The 22,513-nt window shown below is 44.2% G+C and overlaps 1 protein-coding gene across 3 annotated transcripts; it reads left to right on the top strand.

Moving 5' to 3' along the window:
• Positions 1-1,778: 1,778 nt before the first annotated feature.
• On the top strand, positions 1,779-22,301 carry LOC309378557 (TRPM8 channel-associated factor homolog). 3 transcript variants are annotated; one of them, XM_081926811.1, is made up of 8 exons: positions 1,779-2,894; positions 6,076-6,726; positions 8,916-10,006; positions 12,054-12,148; positions 13,216-13,429; positions 14,367-14,606; positions 18,176-18,513; positions 21,584-22,301. In XM_081926811.1, exons 1-8 carry the CDS (start codon positions 2,269-2,271, stop codon positions 21,824-21,826), a joined length of 3,498 nt encoding a protein of 1,165 aa, XP_081782937.1. In that variant the 5' UTR covers positions 1,779-2,268; the 3' UTR covers positions 21,827-22,301. The 3 variants fall into 3 exon arrangements, with proteins under 3 accessions (XP_081782937.1, XP_081782936.1, XP_081782938.1); XM_081926810.1 differs by having other exon boundaries at positions 1,780-2,894; positions 21,578-22,301; XM_081926812.1 differs by lacking the exon at positions 1,779-2,894 and adding an exon at positions 4,800-5,720 and having other exon boundaries at positions 21,578-22,301.
• Positions 22,302-22,513: the final 212 nt, after the last annotated feature.

Raw genomic sequence — 22,513 nt, 5'->3', positions numbered from 1 at the left:
CACAGCTCTCCGTGAAAGCAGAAAGCTCTGTCGCTACTGCTTTTCAGTTGCAAGTTTTGAGGAATCTTCTGGAAGTGCTAAGCCATTAATCCACTCATTCTTAAACAGCCTTGTAGATCCAGATTAAGGGACACGGGTGGTAATGTGGGTTAAACCACAGAGCCTAGGATTTGCTGATCAGAAGGTCGTGGTTCGAATCCCTGTGACGGGGTGAGCTCCCGTTGCTCAGTCCCTGCTCCTGCCTACCTAGCAGTTCGAAAGCACGTCAAAGTGCAAGTAGATCAATAGGTAACGCTACGGTGGGAAGGTAAACGGTGTTTCCGTGCGCTGCTCGGGGGGGGGGGCGCCGGAGGGATCTTTGCACCACGGCGCCAGATATACTTAAGACGGCCCTAACACCTTACGCAGGGGTCCAAAGGCATGGCCCAAACCCAACTGAGAGTGTGGAAGTTAAGGAAGAAGCCTAAGAGGTGTGCTAGGGCGCAAAGCGGGATTTAGGTTTGATGAGGCCCTAAGCTACTGAAGGTAATGGGGTCCTTTATATGCCCAGCTGTCCTTGGTCAACAACAAATTGTCGCTGTTTTTTTGTGTTGAATATATGCTATATTGTAATTTATGGGCCTCATAGGTATCTAAAGCCATTTCGACATAACATTACTTTTATCAAAGTAATTTTTGAACTGAAATACAATTTAGAAGTAGGCTAGCAGGCAGGGCCCATTACTTACACCAGGCACCCCCCAACCTAGGACTACAACTCCCATCATCGCTAGCTAACAGGACCAGTGGTCAGGGATGATGGGAATTGTAGTCCCAAAACATCTGGAGGGCTGAGTTTCGGAATGTCTGACTTACATCTTAGGAGTCTACACAACACAAAACACTGTTGTTATGTAGGTTTTATTTTATCTGTTTTTTATCTTGAATTTTGGAAATGTACATCCAGTTGTTGTTTTTCTTTTAATTTTTTGGGGGCCCCTCAAGAGAGTGGGACCCTAAGCTATAGCTTGTTTATCCTAATACGTAGATCCGGCACTGCTAGGGTCTAAACGCAAACCTGTTTGAGATCTGGATCTCACAACTCTGGGAATTAACCCTGAGAAACTTATACTTAGGAGAGTTGAGCAGACAGGAAAAGCGCTAATTAACAATCAACCTGTCATCACTTTATTACATCAATGCAATATGGGGACAGGGACACAGGTGGCGCTGTGGTGTAAACCATTGAGCCTTGGGCTTGCTGATCGGAAGGTCAGCTGTTTGAATCCCTGCAACGGGGTGAGCTCCCGTTGTTCGGTCCCAGCTCCTGCCAACCTATCAGTTCAAAAGAATGTCGAAGTACAAGTAGATAAATAGGTACCGTTCTGGCAGGAAGGTGAATGGCGTTTCCGTACACTGCTCTGGTTTTGCCAGAAGCAGCTTAGTCCTGCTGGCTACATGACCAGGAAAAACTCTGCAGACAAACACCGGCTCCCTCGGCCAGTAAAGCGAGATGAGCGCTGCAACCCCAGAATCATCCACGACTGGACTTAACTGTTGGGGGTCCTTTAATATGGGGACAGGCCTTCAACGATGCATGGCAGCTTGTGGAATGATACTTTTGGGTGGAATGTTAGATGTATCGTATTTTTCGGTGTATAAGATGTCCCCATGTATAACACCCCCCCAACTAATTTGTAGTTGGGGAACTACAAATTAAGCAAACACCCCTCAGCACTACCCATGTGTAAGACGAGCCCCAATTTTAAACCAAATTTTTTGGTTTAAAAAACCTAGTATGAAAATGTGCTTTTGTGGAGTGGGATGTAGGGTGGTACAATATACACTTATACCTTGGAAGTTGAACCGAATCTATTCCGGAAGTCCACCTGACTTCCAAAACATTCAGAAACCAAAGCCAACTGGAAGTTGCAGAAGCCCCATTGGACGTTCGGCTTCCAAAAATAGTTCGGAAACCGGAACAATCACTTCTGGGTTTGCAGCGTTCCGGAGCCCAAACATTCAACTTGCAAGGCGTTCGGGATCCAAGGTATGACTGCACACTGTTGCTTCTTGTATAAATGTGTGATGACAACAAATTTAGGAGAATGATCACACACACGAGATAGCTAGCTTGTGTACTTTATGTAGGTTTCACATGGGAAATATGTATGGACCTTGCAGGTGGACAGGAAATTTTTAACGTGTTTTCTTTGTGGTGTGTGTGTGTGTGTGTGTGTGTGTCTTATTTCTTGGTCTTCCAGTTCTGTAAGCGGTCCAGCAGTCTCAATGTCCCAGATGCACTCCAGAAATTCCTATTCATCACTGGTGAAAGGTATTCAGTATTTTGATGTCACCGGGGGCTTCAACCCTTGCAAGCTCCTCCTCACCGGAGACCAAGCTTTCCCTGTGCTGGTGAGTACGAAGGGCAACGTACTAATAGCCGCATCCTGGTACGGAGCAGGCCGGATGGTGGTGACGGCGCATGAAGCCATGCTACAAAAGCCCCAGTTCCTGCCGTTTATTAGAAATAGCCTAGAGTGGCTCAAGCCGTCCCCAACAGCAGAAGTGGGCGTCCATCAGAACATGGCCACTCTCTCTGATCTGCTGCTCAGCAATTCTGTTCAGGTGCATCCGAACGCCAGGCTTGGAGACTCCTTTGGGGTCTACTGTATCAATGCCTATGACGACACACAAGCTGGCAGCCTTGCTCAGTTTGTAGAGAGAGGCGGGGGTCTACTCATTGGAGGGCAGGCCTGGCATTGGTCCTCTCAACATGGAAAAGAGAAGGTGCTGGCTGAATTTCCTGGCAACCGGGTGACTAGCATGGCTGGAGTGTACTTCACCGCTGATGTGGGAGACAATGGGGTCTTCCCCGTGCAACAGGATATACCAGAGGTTTCCCCAAGCCCTGAGTAAGTATACCTCTTTATCTCCATTTATTCTTCTTGGGAGAAGAAACAATGCTACAGTCAAACTTTGGTTCTTGAACGGCTCCTTTTTCGAACATTTCGGCGCCCGAACGCCAAAAACCCGGAAGTAACTGCTCCGGTTTTTGAACGATTTTCAAAAGCCAAACGTGCTACACGGCTTCTGTTTTGAGTTTCCCTATTGTATTGAGGCTTCCGCTTTCAGTTGTCAAACGTTTCGGAAGTCAAACAGTCTTCCAGAACGGATTACGTTCAACAAACAAGGTTTGAGTGAAAATTTGTTTTGAGGTATTCCATCCCTGATATCATGTCACAATTTGGGATGACCAACACATAGACCCAGCAAGATTCATTATGGGTAAATTACTGCCCCCCCCCGTCTGTGTATACTGAGAGGAAGAAAACCATAATGAATCTGTCTGCCCCAAATAATCAGAAAAGCGAAAACTTGTCCTAGCTGTCAGATGCATTATGGGCCCTTAAGCAATGCCAAAATGACAACATACACACCCATTTTTTGTGTGATAGAATGCGCATAGAGCACATAGATATTCTTTTAAAGCATAAATCTATCCTAAGTATAAATTTGGGGGTGGGGAACGACCTACCTGCCACATAAATAGGTTATAGCCCTCAGCAGGGCTTTTTTCCAGCCGGAACTTGCCGGAACTCAGTTCCAGCACCTCTCAGGTGGTCTCCATTGCCATTATAAGGGCAGCAGTGATGGTGCTGGAATTGAATGACTGTCAGACTTTGAAAAGCTGTTATCAAGGTCATCATTTGCAGATATTCGCAGACGCATGCCAATTCTCAAACAAATTCAGGTACAGAGAACCCAAGGCTGGCCAGTTTATTTTGACAATTGAGGGAAAACCTAATCAAGATGTTTTATAGATCGTGCTTCACTCCTACCCAAATAGCTAAAAGGTATAATAAGACAAAAACAAATCTGTGCTGGAGGTGTGGTAAAACAGAGGGGACCTGTGAAAAAATCAAAAGCTTCTGGAACACAGTGTATGACGAGCTTAAAAAAATGTTTAAATATAACTTTATGAAAAATACAGAAGCTTTTCTACTAGGGATAACGGACACAGTTATAGCAAGAGAAGTTCAGAAAATATTCCTCTATGCCACAGGAGCGGCAAGGATCCTAATTGCTAAAAAATGGAAAAAAGAAACTGTGCCAACAAAAAAGGAATGGCAAGATAATCAGAGTACAGTATATATTGGATTCGCTAGATTAAGAGAGGCAATTAGAGACCACACTAGACAAAAGTTTCAAAAAGCATGGAGGAAATGCAGAGAATACTTCAGAAAACAGTGCCCTAAAATACATACCTGGACTTGTTTCGATTAATGTCTGCGGGAGACTTTGTGGATATTTAAGTTATAATTAGAAAAATCTTAATAGTTATTCATAAAGGAAACAGCTTATAAGAATTACCATATTTTTTGCACCATAACACTCACTTTTTTCCTCCTAAAAAGTAAGGGGAAATGTCTGTGCGTGCTATGGAGGGAATGCCTACGGGTGGCATGCCTACGGATTTTCCTCCTCTAAAAACTATGTGCGTGTTATGGTCGGGTGCGTGTTATAGAGCGAAAACTACGGTAAATAAGGAGGCCAGATACAGGATAAAGGAAGTTCTTCACTTCGTTGTTTGTATTGTATGTTATGCTCACTGTATGTTATGTTCACGTTTAATGAAGGTGGATTTGTGTATTGGGGGGTGGGGGGATTGTGTTATGTTGTAAATAAAATTCCAATAAAATTAAAATTATGGCATTGCCATTCTAAGAGAACAACGGAGGTGTTCATGGCGAGTTCTGGCCCCTCTTTGCATAAAGAAACACCACTAGAAATCACAGCTCTATAAGTAGGGTGTTTTTGAGGCTTTTGCTCCCTTTATTAAGAGACACAGATTTCACTCCAAAATTTCCATGAGAAATAGTGAAGGATGAGTACCCCGATGCTCTCTTGGGATAAATTAAGAAATCACCCAAGTTATTTCAACCTGAGCCCCTTCTGCAGTGACTGCCCTTCAAAAAAAAAAAAAATAGGCATTTTGTCCAGTGTTTAAAAAATAGGGTAGAAAAGCTATTTGTCACATGACTCCTGGAAAGTCTAGCCGCCATTTTGTCCTTCTTACAAGGATGACTCGTGCTGCGGTGAGAAAAGAGGCACTTTCTTACTCTCTAGTCGGGCAGGGAAGAATTTCTCAGCACCAATTTTATTCTCAAGTCTGAGTCACCACACATGGCGACAAGAAGCCTTTGCATTCTGACAATCCTCAGCCTCCTGGCTAATTCTGCATGCTGGTTTTGACCGAATCAATCAGGTCGCTCAGTGGTCTTACGAATCTATTAAGGACACACCAAATAGGATAGAATAGCTCTATTAGTTGTCATGAAGGCGGCAGAGAAACAGGAAGGATAGTCCAAAGACCAAGCTACGTTTTACCCCACTAAATTTTTTCTCAAGCTAACTGCTGCCTGGGTATTAATATAGCACAGCTTTACAAGTATATACAGTCGCACCTTGGATCCCAAACACCTGGAACTCAAGACGTTTTGGCTCCTGAACGCTGCAAACATGGAAATGATTGTTCCGGTATGTGAATGTTCTTTTGGAACCTGAACATCTGATGGGGCTTCTGTGGCTTCTGATTGGCTGCAGCAGCTTCAGGCAGCCAATCAGAAGCTGCAGTTAGGTTTTCAAACGCTTTGACAGTTGAACAGACTTCCGGAACGGATTCAGTTTTACTTCCAAGGTACAACAGTACAGGGAAGAGCCAAAGGGACTGAAGTCTGGTAAGATTGTACATTTTAGGAAGGTTTCATGGGGAATTACACATGGATATTGTTATGTACTGAAGTTCTCACCCTGGGCCAGCAGGGGGATACTGTAGATAGTTTTCACTCAGGTCCACATATGTAAATAAGGGATTGAAAGTGACGATCAGTGATTGGATAGTTACAGAAAATGGTTACTGTTGCATTTTAGTGGAGCTCTATATAAGCAGGCTGGCTGCGCCCTTCAGTTCAGTTCTGTTCTGGCCTGTGAATAAACAAGAGCTGTTTGAAGAATCGCTGTGTCGTCTGATACGTTCACCCACAACTTAACAGATATTGCAGGTGCAAAGCTAATGTTCTTTTGTCCTCTCAGATACACCTGTAGACCAGCATTCCAAACCGTCCAGAGCGAGTCCAGAAAATCTTACGAATCTTTGGTGAAAGGTATTGAGTCTTTGGCTGTCACTGGGGAGTTCAATCCTTGCGAGCTGCTTCTCACTGGAGACCAAGCTTTCCCTGTCCTTGTAAGTACCAACGGGCAAGTACTAATAGCCGCATCCTGGTACGGGGCAGGCCGGATGGTGGTGACAGCGCATGAAGCCATGCTGAAAATGCCCCAGTTCCTGCCATTCATTAGAAATAGCTTGGAGTGGCTCAAGCCATCATCAACTGCACAGATCGGTGTCCACAAAAGTTTAGATGCCCTCTCCGAGTTGCTCCTCAGTAACCGTGTCAAGGTGCACCCAGATGCAAGGCCTGGAGACTCTCTTGGGGTCTACTGCATTGACGCTTACGATGCCACGCAAGCTGATGGCCTTGTGCAGTTTGTAAAGAGAGGCGGGGGTCTGCTCATTGGTGGACAGGCCTGGTACTGGTCAAGTCAACATGGAAAGGAGAAAGTGCTGGCTGAATTTCCTGGCAACTGGGTGACCAGCGTTTCTGGGGTGTACTTCACTGCCAACGTGGGAGAGAATGGGATCTTCCCGGTGCAAGAGAAAATGCCAAAGGTTCCCTTGATCACCCAGTAAGTGCACTATTTATTGTCTGTTTTATTTACATATGTCTAATGCAAACTTTCCCCCCTTGGTTTTATATAATTTTACACATTTTAACTTCAATCATTTTAAACATTAAAATAAAAGACCGTGTTGGTCTGCCGTAGTCAAAACAAAATAATAATAAAAAATTGCTTCCAGTAGCACGAAAGCTCATACCAAAACAAACTTAGTTGGTCTCTAAAGTGCTACTGGAAGGATTATTATTATTATTATTATTATTATTATTATTAAAATAAAAGGTTTATTCAAACCTTCAGACCTCTTTCCCTCCCTACTTTGTTTCCTTATTTAAAATAATGTATTCTGCATCTTTTACCCTTATCCATCCATTATATATCTATAGTTACCATAGTTAATTCCACATTATAAGTGTCACTATATACCTGCCCATGATTTTAACCATGTACAGAGGTCTTTAGGGACACCGGTGGCGCTGTGGGTTAAACCACAGTGCCTAGGACTTGCCAATCAGAAGGTCGGCGTTTCCAATCCCCGTGACAGGGTGAGCTCCCGTTACGCAGTCCCTGCTCCTGCCAATCTAGCAGTTCAAAAGCACGTCAAAGTGCAACTAGATAAATAGGTACTGCTCCGGCGGGAAGGTAAAGTGTTTCTGTGCGCTGCTCTGGTTCGCCAGAAGCGGCTTGGTCATGCTGGCCACATGACCTAGAAGCTGTACGCCGGCTCCCTCGGCCAATAAGGCGAGATGAGCGCCGCAACCCCAGAGTCGACCACGACTGGACCTAATGGTCAGGAGTCCCTTTACCTTTTAGAGGTCTTTTAAATATATTAAAAATTTACTCGTCTTTTAGGAATACTTGATCTTCCTGGTTTCTGATCTTTCCCGTCAGTTTACTTTCATTAGGATGTAATCAAGGCGGTGTGAAGCAGACAACTGTAAGAAGATAACATCTATAAATATCTGTAAAACGTAATTAAAAACACCAGTAAGACATCACTTGATAGTGCTTGGTTAAAAAGTGGAATTCGTATTGTGAAGGCCTGTCTAGACAGGACAGCTTTCCAAAGATGTCTGAAAGCAGACAGGGATGCTTCCTAAACGTCTACTGGCAGGGAGTTCCACAGGGCAAAGACTGCCACCTTAAAGGCTCAGACCCTAGTGAAGGTCGACTGGACCTCTGAGGTGTGTGGCATCGCCAGAAGTGAAGCACTGGAAGACCTGAGCGATCAAGGCAGAGTGTAGTGGCTCAGATGGTACACTGGGCCCTAGTTGTTTAGAGCTTTGGTTTATTAATACAAGAACATTGAACCCAGCCTGGTAGCAAATCACTAGGCAGGGAAGCTCTCACAATAGCCAGGTGACACGCTGCCAGTAGTCTGCTCTTGAGAGCAATCTGGGCACTAAATTCTGTACTAGCTACAGCTTCTGAACCAGATACAAGGGCAGTCCCACGTAAAGTGTGTTACAGTAATCAAGCCTTGACGTTTCCAATGCACGGACCACTGTGGTCAGGCTGTCATGATCCAGGAACAGAATACCACCCCCAAGACATTGAGTATTTAAACTTAGTATGAAGTGTTTAATCTTAACACTGCATTTGTTTGTCACGAATGGCCTTAAATTCCAAGGCGCTCCATTGTCCTGATAGACCGCAGAGTTGCAGGAAGCCTATTGGGAGTTGGCACATCTGGTTCCAATATGTCAGGCAGAGCCAAAAGTTCATTAGCAAAGAAAACTTTTGACTAAGGATTTTCAGTTTCATTACAAGGGGGAAAAACTTCAAAAAACTTAGCAGACAAGTAACAAAAGCCCACTGAGCAGATGCTTAATTTTACTGTTTACTATCGAATCAGATTGTGGCTATCAATGTTTGGTGTTTTATTATGTTTTTATATGTGTTGGAAGCCGCCCAGAGTGGCAGGGGCAACCGAGCCAGATGGACAGGGTATAAATAAAAAAAATATTATTATTATTATTATTATTATTAGCCGCACATGGAATTGCCAAAGCAATGGCTTTGGTTTCAATGCAATGAACCTCCAAGTGTTGGGACCCCCAAGATCATTGGCTAAACTGAGAAGCCTTGATAGAATCCAAAACATTAGGAAGGGGCCGAGTTAGGCAATAAATGATTCAAATGATCCCACAGGAAGTTATAACCTCGCTTAAAGGATTATCTATTCTTTTTTTAAATAGGCATGGATTAGACATTGAGGGTGACTTAAAGGCTCTTCTGAATGGCGTGACGACCTTCTGTTTTAAGGGCATGATCCCTTCTGACCTGCTTATCCACGGGAATCTGGCATTTCCAGTGGGCATAACTGATTCTTTCCATTGCTTTGTTGGAGCTGCCTACTACGGCAGGGGACGTGTTGTGGTCTTCTCCCACGAAGGAATGCTCAACAGACCATCCATGAAAACTTTCCTCCTAAACGCCATCGACTGGGTTACTGATAGAAAGGGAGGGAAAGTTGGCGTTGGAGACCAATTGAAGGAACTTTACTCCATGCTAAATCAGGCTGGGATCCCTTGTGAGCTAACCAATCTTAAGCCTGGCATGAGCGTGTACTGCTGCAATGCCTACAGTGACAAAGAGAAGGAAAGAATCCACGAATTCGTCTCTGAGGGAGGTGGTCTCCTCATCGGTGGACAAGCTTGGTACTGGACTTATCAAAATCCCACCGCCTGCGCCATCACACAATATCCAGGAAACAAGATACTGAAGAAATTTGGAATTGGGATCACCGGGGAGGGTATCAACCTACCTGGTGAAAGCTACCCAGCGAGACAGGCCAGCGCTGTTGCTTCGAGCTATCACTTCCGCAAAGCGCTCTTCCAATTCAAGGAGCACATTCAGAGCAAGCAAGCTCTGCAGCCTCCATATTCCTCTTGGCTCAAGAAGCTAGGACAAGACTGTGCCACATTCCTGAGCATCCCAGCTACCAACTCTCCACCTCTCTCCTCGGTCCATGAGGAAATGCTGGAGATGATCAAGCTCAAGTTTTTTCAGCCAAAACTCACCAGAACTCAGAGAATAATGGAGGCGTCCATGTTGAGCTTCGGCACCTCTTCTTCTAGAAAAATAGCACTTCTCTGCGGGATTTCTGGTGTCAGGGCAAGCAACCCAATTGAAAGCAACTCGGATGAAGCCTTTTTAATTCAAATGGCATTCCTGCTCTACAACAATTTACCACATTTCCAAGATCCAGTGCCCCATCTGATTCAAAACCTTCCAAGCTATCCCACAGCACCTCCTCAAGTCATTCAGATCAATGGAATAAATGAGGGTGAGAGATTTTGTCGCTTTAAACCAGTTTGTTCCACAGTATATCTCCCTCAGGTGAATCTGTTCCTTTCAGATTGTCCGATTGCCTCCTTATCTGAAAATGGGCTGTTTTGCCAACTTGGCTCAGAACTCATTTCTCTCAGTTTGGGTCATGTTCCAAGTTGCAGTCCAAAAGTCTCTCATTTATTAACAATTCTCGCAGTGTTAATAAGGGGCGTCATAGGAGCCCCTGGCACATTTAAAGTGAGGGGGTTGCACACGTTGGCCTCACTGCCCTGCTATTCCCAGGAGCGGCCAGTGAGGAGGGGGTGACTTTGCTCCTCCTCATCTCCCAGCAGCAGCTTTCCCACTTGCCAGGTGGGGAGGGGAGAGGGGGCAAGGTGTGGGAATGTTCAGGGATGAAAGAGAGAATATATTGTCTGATTATAGCCTTTCCAACTTGTGTAAACAAGTTCACAATTTAGCAGAGTAACATTCCCCTTTTTAAACTTGCAGCGGATGCGTTTGCTCAGGCTCACTAAAGCCTCTATAATATCTGTCCTCGTATTTTCCCCTTATAAAAGATAAGACACGACAGTCTTTTATAAAAGCATAAAAAGAGTTTACTCACATTCTGTTCACAATCGGATCCCAGAAGACAGACTTAGCTTTGAAAAAGTAACATACACCTGGAAACTATCTCATAAGGAGACAGTCCCTTTGTCCTCTCTTGGTTGGAGAGCATCTTTGGCTAAGCAAATGTTGCTTCTTCGATGCATATAGTCAAAGAGAGAGAGATGGCTGCCCTGCCCTGTGCTTTTGTCGTTACCTGCACAGGTGAAGCCACATCCACCTCTAGTCACATGCAGAGGAAGTCTGTCCCAGCCCAGAAGGAAACAGGAAGTTTACCTGCTGGCTGGACAAACATTCCTCCCCATGTGTGAACATGTTCACTCTAGGAATGTACTTGACTGCTCTTGTGTTTCACATCCCACACAAGGTAGTGGGGAGAGGCTGGGGCTGTGTCGGCTCACCAGCGGTCAAGCATGCAGAGTCCTTCCCCCCTTCCGTAACTTCACATGCAAGAATTAACAAGCAGTTGATAGATTTATAGTCCTTTTATTGCAGCATCACGTTGAGAGTACAATCACACAGCTCTGCACAAGGAGGTCAGTTGGCTGGTCTAATCAGACTTCCTCAGCATTTTGGGCGCCAACAGAAGTCCCTCCCTACCTCTGACTCCTTTGCTCTCTGATACATTCGGACCTCCGAGTCCGTGGTTAAGGGCGGTCCCACATGCTCTCAGTAGATGTCTCAACTAGCTACCCCCTCCCTTCTGGTTCTCGTCATTATCTCAGAACTGGGTAACTCCTCCCTAAGTCATTCAGCTTCTCTCTCTCTCTCTCTCTCTCTCTGCTTCTGAACATGCTGTGGACAAGGGGGACGACTCTTCCCCCTCCAGCTCTCCATCCGAGAGAAGCTGATCTGCCATAGAATGCACCCCCCAGTCCTCGCCTTCAGACCATTCCCTGACACCAGCAGGAGAAGTGGATTTGCCACACTGGGGTGCCCACACAGCCCCAACCTGCTGCTTGGAGGCCAGGTGTGTGGCGGGGTCTCTTGACATTGCCTGTTCCTGACCGTGGCACAAAGGAGCCACATTAGGCAAACATGGATTTGTGACCACATTTGGCTGAAATGTGTGCATGCAGCGCATTCACTCAAGAAGCAATCCTGATTATTTAACCCGGATAAATGAAAATATTAAGTAAAAGGGTGTTGTTGTTTTTTTAAAAAAGCAAACTGTGAGAGGGCTCTATAGCAGTGTTCCCCAACCTTGGGCCTCCAGCTGTTTTTGAACTACAATTCCCATCATCCCTGACCACTGGTCTTGCTAGCTAGGGATGATGGGAGTTGTAGTCCAAAAACAGCTGGAGGCCCAAGGTTGGGAAACACCTCTCTATAGAACAGGCTTCCTCAATCTTGGCCCTCCAGATGTTTTGAGACTACAATTCCCATCATCCTTGAGCAGCTATGATCCACCTCCATGTTTTGTTTTTGCCTTGCAGGAGACGAAGCTTGGAGAAGCACGGGCCTTTATGTTCCTCCGGCAAAGACCGTCAGTTTACTCTTTCCGCCCAACACCATCAGTGCTCAGCTGCAGGTAATGCTCTTCAAGCCTCGGGGTCAGGGCTGTGACTACAGCATTGAGGGGACAACTGGGTTGAAACAATTACCTCCTCCATCTACTTAAATCTCTTAAAAGGATCAGGACCAGGCTGCTGGGAGGAATGGGGGTGGCTGATCATTTTCCCTTGTGCGGTTTCCTTGGTAACCCTTCTCCCTCCCGGCAGATTTCCCTATCAGAATAGGTGCCTGGAAACGCTCCCCTGGGGAGAGACTTGACCCCACCCCCTCCTCCCTAGCCGGTATTTCTGATTGATGTGTTATATTCCACTAACTTTTACTATTCAAGAGTATATCTACTGAAATCAATGACTATGACTGAGGTTAATTATTTCCAATGGGGCTCCTCTGACAAAACCTTTATAACATTGGTATTTTACAAGAATAATACAGCACAGGATGAGGTGGTTTACAAGGACAGGTGCAGAAAATTGCACCTTTGGGAGCCAAGCGTAGCACAACCAGGCCCCATCCCCCAGCTGAAGGGTGTTACAAAGTCTACCTCTTTGACCGCCAGGCTCCATCTCCCAACATGTTGTCTCTGCCTCCCAACTCACCAGGCTCCATTAATTTCAATGTGACTACTCTGAGCAAAAGTTAAGTTGAATACAACCCTGTATATAATTAGTATTTTATTCATTGATTTAACTGTACACTGGGTTTTGACGGGTTTTATTAGCCACTTGTTGTGGGACCTACAACTTTTACCTTCTTTTTCTTTTTACACCTTTGAGCACCAACCTGCAATTCCCAGCATGCCAGTCCCTCCCCCAACTAACCAATCTCCACTTCCTCACTCACAGAAAGACCTTCTCTGCCAACTATGCCCTTATCCTACCTCACCAAGATTGTTGTGAAGATTGCGTGTGATTATAACCGAATTGTATCATGCAGTCCCTTAGATAAAGAGTGGAAAGAAAGGAAATTGTTCCTTGAGTCTTCCAAAGTATTCGGTGCCTTCAACAGCAGCAGACCTTATCAACTGCCCCTTGGAGTTAATATTTTGCACCACCTGCTTGTTGAACCCAGTGTCTTTTTCTCCAGGTCCAGATTGGCTGCCATTCCGATGACCTGAGCAATGCTGAGACGTTCCTGCGTCCTCCGGTAGTGATCAGGCGGTTTGAAGTTACGAGTGAAAGAATGGAAGTCTCCAGCTTGTGGGGCGGCCTCTTGTACATTGTGCTTCCAAAGAAGTCTTCCGTGGGCAACATATCAGTCACTGTCAAAGGGGCTTCACTGGCTCCTTATTTCAAGCATGGTAAGGGGGCTCCCTTAGAAAGAAGCAGGGGAGGTATTTCTTGAGATTAGAAATCTGTTTGATTAAGATGTGCAGGAACCCAACTGCATCATTATGTTCTCGCTAAACAGGGCTGCCTTCAGATGTCTTCTTAAGGTTGTATAGTTGCTTATCTCCTTGACTTGCGGGTCAAGTAACTCCATACCTTCCAACATTTCTCTGATGAAAATAGGGCTGTCCTAAGGAAAAGGAGGGGGACAGGGTGGCGCTGTGGGTTAAACCACAGAGCCTAGGACTCGCAGATCAGAAGGTCGGCGGTTCGAATCCCCGCAACGGGGTGAGCTCCTGTTGCTCGGTCCCTGCTCCTGCCCACCTAGCAGTTCGAAAGCACGTCAAAGTGCAAGTAGATAAATAGGTACCGCTCTGGCGGGAAGGTAAACGGCGTTTCCGTGCGCTGCTCTGGTTCGCCAGAAGCGGCTTAGTCATGCTGGTCACATGACCCGTAAGCTGTACGCCAGCTCCCTCAGCCAATAAGCGAGATGAGCGCCACAACCCCAGAGTCGGTCACAACTGGACCTAATGATCAGGGGTCCCTTTACCTTTAAGGAAAATGAGTACCTTCTGTGGCCAAATCAGAAACCAGGATGGCTTCTGTAAATCTGGGACCATCCTTGGAAGTTCAGGCATTTTCTAGCTTATACCACATCACACCCAACTACATAATGAAAAATAAAGCCCACTCGGAGCAAGGGCAAACCTTCCTGAATCCATCTGCCCTTTCTCTGGAGGTATCATCAGAACCTGAGGCTCCTCACAAACAATATCGTCAAGAGGGAGCTCTTATTGAGAATACACTGACCAAAACCCATCCATTCCTTTTTTCTTTTTCCCTTTCTCCACACTAGAATATGCAGTTAATTGTTATTACTTCTTTTTGCAACAAAACAAATGCGTTTAGGTGAAACCAGTCTATTTGCCTGGAAGGACACTATCCGCCACTACCCTGCTCCCTGGGCTGAGTTAGAAACGGAGAACATCATCTTGACAGTGGCCTCGGAGGACGTGCATGGAATGGACAATCCAGGGGTCCTACTGAACACCTGGGCCCAGATGATGAGAGCAGTGGCCAAGTTAGCAGCCATCCCTCCCCTTTTCCCCAGACCAGAAAGGATAGTGGAAGATGTCCAAATCTCTGCTGGTAAGTACAAACTTGTTCATATACAGGTGGGTGAAAAGAGTATAGTCTCCAATCCATTTTGCACAATCCTCCTGTCTTTAAATAAGCAGCCACCGGGATCTATAAAAATATCCTCAGAGATGCATCTGAGCTGTCAGCTTGTATTGGTTTAAACCATCATGGCTTCCACAAAGAATCATTGGAATGTGTGGTTTGGTGAAAAGTTGGCTCGAGGGACTCACCTGCTGCTGAGGGCCTGAAGGGTCTTGCCTTCCTTCTTGGTAACTGATGTTACTAAGGGAGACCAGCATGGGGCTTGGGATCACCACTGTTGAGGGCTGAGGGAGGTATGGCGGTGGGGGCACATATTATAAGTGAAGGGCTTTGAGATACGGTTATGCTCGAACCCCTTCCAACCTGTACCCCATCCCAAGGGATGAAGGTAGGGTGAGCAGGATTACCTACCTCCATCACTGTTGTTATGCAATATAGCAGCCACCCTGCAAGACTTCTTTGCCTCGTAGAGCGTTGATCTGGCTTGTGTGGAGACCTGGGTGCACAAAGGTGAAACAGTCACCTAGTGTGAGATGGCACCCCTGGGTTTCTCCATCCTTCACCAATTGTGGACTGTGGGCCAGGGGGGAAGGGTGTTGTTAATCCGGGAGGATTGCCCTTTCAGAGCTCTGCCAGTGCCATTGATCTCTGGCATTGAATGTGTTGGCCTGGTGTGAGGCACCGAGGAGAGCTTGGCTGCCTGGCTGGTGTTAACAACCACTTTGCACACCAGCAGCCACCCTGTCAGGTCTACTGGAGGTGGTGGCAGGCTGGGGCTTGGAGTTCCCTAACCTATTGATTTTGGGTGACTTCAACGTCCATGCAGATGCCACACCCTCCTCACAGGCTCTGGACCTGATGTCTTCCATGGCGACACTAGGGCTCTCCTCAAGCAGGCCACACGCTGGATTTGATCTTTCGTGCAGGTATAGATGTGATCATGCCCCCATGGAGGTGCCATGATCTGATCACGCTCTGAAAGCCAGGATTGACTCCCCCCCCCCCCTTGGGTGGTGAGCCTATTTGGACTTGCCCACGCAGGCTAATGGATCCTGATGGATTCCATCAGGCTTTGCGGGACCCTGCTCCCCCTGGTGGTTCATTAGATGAGCTCGTCAAGGGCTGGATTAACCGGCTCTTGGTGGCCATCAATGAGATTGCATCCAGGCACCCTCTGCAACTCTGCCAAAACTGGGTCCCTTGGTTTATCGAGGAGCTCCGGAAAATGAAACAGGACCTCAGACGGCTAGGGTGAGCATGGTGGCGTACTCTCGACAGAGCCTCAATAACATCCTATAGGGTGCTTATAAAAGCCTATGAGATGGCAGTGAAAGCTGCTAAGAAGTCTTACTTCTCAGCTTCCATTGCATCCGCTATCTCCCACCCGGGACAACTTTTTAAATTCAAACATTGAAAGAGACGAAATAGTACAAGTAATTAAAAAGAATGAAAGTAGGAAAAACACTGGGTTCAGGTGGAATTTCAATTAGGTATTATAAAATATTACAGGTGGTGATACTTCCAATCCTTAAAAAGATTATGAATAATATACTAGAGAACGGAAAAACTCCGGAATCATGGAAAGAATCCTTAATAACTTTAATACCAAAACAGAGAGCAGATCTGACAAATAGCAAAAACTATAGACCAATTTCATTATTAAATTCAGATTACAATTTTTTTACAGGAATATTAGCAAACAGACTTAAAAAAATGTTGAATATAATAATTAATGACAACCAGGCTGGCTTCCTGCCGGGAAGACAACTATGCAACAACACAAGAACAGTAAATATTTGGAGATGAAATCAAACAGAATGGCAACGTTGTTAGTGGATGTCAAAAAGGCTTTTGATAACATTTCATGGGATTATTTGTTGAAAACCACTGTGGAACAACAAAAAGGATCAACCGTAACTGTGTTCAGGTTGAGAGTACGCCCTGCTTGCTGGTCGGGGTGTCTCATTCATTGAAAAGAGCAGAAGGGGAGTGGAGGCAACACAGACCCCTAAAAAGGCTAATAGAATTCTGAGCCCCAAGTGTCACGGCTAAAATGGCTGCTGTTTCTTTAATGCTTAAAAAAGCTGGGTCAGCATGAGTATAGAGTGAGAAATGTTAATTTGGTGTGTACACTTTGTCAGTCACTTTTGCAAAAAGACTTTTAAGAATAAAAGCAGAAAGTACTCTGCAAGGATACTATTCTTGTGGACTCTTTTGTGCCGACAAGGGTCTGAGGACCAGGCTGAGGCGACAAAGGGAGGTCAGAACCTTTTTTTTTTTAACAAACACTGACAAAAAGGTAGATGGAAGTCTATAACTAAAATATGTAAGGAGATTCAATCCATATGGAAAAGTACCACATCCAAGGAATGCTACTATACAAATGAATCGTGTTGAACAGTATCTAACACAATATATTGAAGTATTTGTTTTTGTATTGTATTTTCTTTCTTTTTTCCTTCTTTTTCTTTTCACATAGGTTGAGATGTATGGTTTCAAATATTTGATATTATTTGCCTTTTACAGAGGTTACCAATGGAAGTATTTGTAAACTATGCATTTATTTGTATGTTTGAAATCAACAATAAAATAATAATAATTTACCCATATATTTTTAGTGCAGAGCAAGATCTGCTAGCATGTCCCATTTTTAAGCTCAGCATCTTGGAATCACGTAGGTATTGCCTATGGAAAAACATGGATATTGCCGCAACTCAAGTTATTTTCAAACTAATGATACAGTTTAAGTTTTATTATACTTTCTTTTCTTTTTTTCAAATTTTTTTTTATTAGTTTTCCAAATTTATAACAAAATTTCAACAAACATAAAAAGAAAACATAAAAAAACAAACATTTATCCTAACTGTAATAATTCCATTTTTGTTATTGTTGGGTGACTTCCTCGAATCCCCCTGGCTGAGTTTCCATATGAATTAATAGTAGCTTTCCAAAACTATTTTCACATAAAATTTACTTGGCCAATTAACATCTTTCTTTTCATTTTGACTTTTATCCATAGTATTCTACAACATCACATATTTAAATCCTAGGCCAATCTGTTACTCACAAGTATTTCTATTTAAGTTATCTTAACATATTTAATTAAATAATCTTTAAATTTCTTCCATTCCTCTTGATACTCCTCCTCCTGGTCGCGGACTCTTCTAGTCAGTTCGGCTAGCTCCAAAAAGTCCATCATCTTCATCTGCCATTCCTCCACTGTTGGTACTTCTTGTAATTTCCCATTTTTGGCCAGCAAAATTCTAGGTGGTCCCATATATCACTGAATCATTTACTTCAACAATTTTAAACACAGAAAGCAACCCCCATGCAAATCAGATTTTCTGTATGTTAAAATTACAATAAAACTATTTTGGGGGGAGAAATAACCACTACATACACAAACCACAGTACCTTCTTCGTTTTAAAGCCAAGGGAAAAGATGCAAATGATTTATCTGCAAATGATTTATTCTGCTTTCATGGAGAAACATGCGTCTGTCTTACAAGTCCCCCTTGTCCCAACTCTCTCGCCAGGTGGGATGCACTGTGGCTACCCGATCATGGCTAACGTGGCGTCGTCAGAGGAGATCACGGATGTACAGCGCATGTACACCAAAGGCACTTGGGGCCCGATCCATGAGCTGGGTCACAATCAGCAGAAGGGTGGGTGGGAATTCCCCCCACATACCACGGAAGCCACCTGCAATCTCTGGTCTGTTTACGTCAATGAAACTGTGCTGAACATCCCCAGAGAAATAGCCCATCCAGAGCTTAAATCAGACAGCAGAAAGAGGAGGGTGAAGGACTATATTCAAGGCGGAGCTCAGCTGAAGGACTTCACGGTGTGGACTGCACTGGAACCTTACTTGCAGGTACATAAAGAAGCTGCTCTATAGAGTCAGACCATGGGACCATTTTTTTTTTTTAATTCCCCCTTCTTGCTTTATACTCTGCCAATGAAAGCCCTGCCCTTTGTTCCTTTCCTTTGGAGCGCTCAGAAGTCGCTGTCAAAGAGTCAATTGACTGCAGTAAAATAATTATTTATTTTGCCATGACAAAAATGGTACAGACAAGCTAATGCTCATTGCCTGCCCCAGCCTCTCTGGGCTTGCCAGCCTTTTTTATACCCTCTGGGACAGATGATCATTTGATTTCCCAGAAAACACGTGATTTGCGGGAAATGGTATAGAATTTAGCTTTTGTTTCTCCATATTTGGATCAACTTCCTTATTTCACGTATTTCCAGCCCCTCCTTCCTCCTGTTTCAGCCTCCCTCCCTCTGGGTTACACTAACACCCATTCAACCTTACTCTTTTATCTCTACCTGCCAGACATTCCTGAGAGAGGCCTATTTTCACTGTAACATCTAAGCAACAAGAAAAAGCCTTGTTCTTCTGGCTGGTGTAAACCCCCTCCCTTAAAGGAAGGGGTTTTGGGATAACATATGAGAGAGAAGAAAATGCCTCAAAGAGTTTTTGGGATCACATATGGAACATTTTAATGGCCCTTCACTAGGATTATCAGACAGTCAAATTCTCTCCAGCTGTTGGCTTATATCTTCTTTTTATCCCAAAGGACAACTTGACACAATTGTTCCTAACATATATCCAAAAGAAGGAAACAATGTCCAAAGTCAGAGTCTCTGTTACCAAATCTCCATGTCTGTAGGCAATTCTCTTTCTCCCATTCACAAAAACATCCCTTGCAAAGCCTGTCCACAGAAATTGGAAGCTGACTTCCCATTGGGCTTCCGTTTCGCCAAATTAATTAATTTAAGCCTAATTTCTTTCTTTAACAACTTTATTTGGCTTTTACCTCTAATTGGAAGTGTTACCAGAAAAATTCCCCTCACTTGCAGGAGAGAGGAAAGACATAGAAAAATGGTGTGCAAGACCTTATAAAAACTTTTGAAATTCCCATCCTGTAGGTCAAGCCCACCCCCAGAAACATCATGCATACATTACAGAAAGGAGGGGTTGAGGGAGGAGTTGTGGTGGTAACCCGAGTGTCCTGTCACCTGGCTGGTTCCCTTCTCCTCCTCCCCATGAGTCATTTTCTGAAGACAAAAGGTAGTCGCAGTTTCCTGCCCCCGAGGGAAGATCTGATCATTGTCCTTTGTTCCAGTCCATGCTGAATCCACTCCCATATGCAAGTTATTTGTGATCTTGATTGTCTTCTGTCTAGGACCATCAGGGTTGGCATAGCAACTGGGCAGGGCTCCTGTGGATGTGCTGCGCTGGCCTGTATCAAACCTTCCCATTTTGTAGTCCTTCCTTCATGGAGTAAAATAAAAGTGGAACAGTGCAAATCCGATGTATGATTGATTTTCTATGAATTTATAACAGAAGTGTAGCATATGTAGTATGTAGTATGTGAGTGTGAGTGTGTGTGAAGTTTGTACAAACTGAATGATGGGGGGGGGGGTTCCCCTGCTACAGTTCCCCCCTTCGGAGATAAGATTGCAAAGGTGGCTACTTTGCAATCCTTTCTCCGCACAATTTAAGGTGGTAAATATTAACCTGCTATTCTCCGTCCTAGATGCATGTGTCCATGTGAACCTGAAAGGGACTTGGATGTCACGATTCTCAAGGATATTTGCATAGAAATTTAACAGTATAACAGTGCACATAGTTAGACATAAAATTAATATTTTGTTGCTCAGTTACTCGTGGTATTCTAGCACCTTGGAAGAAATATTTTCTCAATAGCGGTCTATGCTTTAAATTTAGCAGGAAGGTCCACTAATGACTGAAAAATGCAGTTTGCTTTGTCCCCCGCCATTTTTGTGTTCTCAGGTGTAGAAGTGATATCCTGTAAGGGGCAGGGTTTTGGGGACTTAAAAGACAGAGTTAGAAAAGGGAAGGGGCAAACGGCAAAAAGGATGTCCTTCAGTTTCCGTGGGAAGCTGCAAATAATAAAAATCTTAGTGGATTAAGCATTTCATTCATTCCAATATTATTATCACATTTCCATATAATTACTGTTATTACTGTTATTACCTGCCAAGTTTGCTTTCCTTCACTTAGTTTGGCAGTGGAAGAAACGAAGGGGCAAAACCTTTGTTGATTTGAACACAATTGGCAAGTTATTAAACATTTTGCTTATGTGGGTCCGAGTTCACGTATCCTGTTTTAAAGGGAAATTTTTTATTTCCTGTGAAAATCTCTGTCAGGAATGCTGTTCCTATAATGCACACAAAGCCTGTTATAAAAGTTAAATCCCATTGGGGGGGGAGAACTAGTCAAGAGTGGAACTCACAGTGGGAACGCTTTGATATTTACCTGGGAAAAGAATTTGGCATGTTAAGATTTGAAACTTGGCAACCTCTTGACTTTGATGGTCCAGTACGTAACCCTTTTGTCTTACATAGCCCCTCGAGCAAAGGACACATTAAGGGTGATTTCCCTCAGTGGTTCCAAGTTTTACATAAGGAAATTTGGATAAGTTTCTCCCTGCAGCCCAAGCTCTCCAAACCTCCTCTCCCCCCTACAGTTCCCCCTCCTTCCTCTCTCTCTTCTTTTCCTTTTTTTTAAAGCTGATCTAGCCTCTGTGCATGTGCAAAGTTCATGTCTCAGCAAACCTTTTATACTATTGAAAATGTTGAATCTTTTGGCTAAATTACCATTTGAATAAAGGAAATGAAGGGTAAGGAGTCAGTGGTGGGGAGTGGCGGATCATGGGAGGACAAAGGGGAATGCCGTGCAGTGAAGTAGCCAGAATCCTGAAAAGCAGCACTTCATACTGCAACATTTTGTTGCAGCTCTCATTTGTTCCCAGAATTCTCAAGGGCCGGGAGGGCGGAGCCACGTAAGTCATAAATGGTGTAAAATTGATAATGCTTCGGTAGAATAAATAGACACCCAGAGAGACAGGAAAAGCAACAGTGATATATTTTTTAAGTCCTTAGGAAAGGGACTGAATAATTATTATTTTCAGCTGCAGGAGGCCTTTGGCTGGGATCCCTACATCCACATCTTTGCAAAGTATCAAGCAATGACCCACATCCCGACTGACAACGGCTCCAAGATGAACCTCTGGGTACGCCATTTCTCTCAAGAAGTGAGCAAAAATCTGGGTCCTTTCTTTAAAGCTTGGGGATGGCCAATTGAGGAGAATCTCACTCAGGAGCTGGCCAGATCCTTTCCCCCGTGGACAGAGGATCCGATGAAGTATGAATCTTCCTAAGGAAGGGAAACTAACAGATGGAAATTGCGCTGAATAGAATATACTCGCAAACCATCAACCAACATAAGCGCCCGCTATAGAACTGTAATCCATGTTGACAGTGGTCAATGAATGTATTTGTAATGCTTCTTCCATTTAGCCATTATTCTCTGTTCAACAGGACCTGAGAATGCAACAGCACTCTCCCCACTTGCGATTCTTAGCAATGGAATTCAGAAACATTAATGCCACTGACCATGGCTAGTAGCCATTGATTGTCCAATTCTCCATCCCCTTGTATGTGTGTTTTTTTAAAAAAGATTTCGTATCTGGTTAAAACTATTATAAGGGAATGCAAACTAATCAACCTCATGAACTGAAGGAGAAATGAATGTTCTTGATGCCCTGGAGTAACAAAATCAATGATAATATACATGCAAATTACTATTACTTTTTCATGCAGTCGTTGCAAAAACGTGGAAAAGAATCATTTTTTTTTAAAAAAAATGTCATTTGGTCCTTACACGCTGCTTGCTTTGTTCTGCATCCAATGAAGTTCTACTCAGAGTAGACCCACTGAAATTCATGAACCCAAGTTTGTAGTCTCAGTTTATCTCAATGTATGTATGCTTAGTACAGCTAGCATTTAATATAACCATTTTTATTGAAAACAAAACTATGTGAAAAGCGCCTGCAGCAGTGGGAAGC

The sequence above is a fragment of the Podarcis melisellensis genome (assembly GCF_964234715.1).
Source record: "Podarcis melisellensis genome assembly, chromosome: 10".
Lineage (NCBI taxonomy): Eukaryota > Metazoa > Chordata > Lepidosauria > Squamata > Lacertidae > Podarcis > Podarcis melisellensis.
Note: the sequence above shows the minus strand (reverse complement) of the source record. Positions and strands in the feature narration are given on the sequence as shown.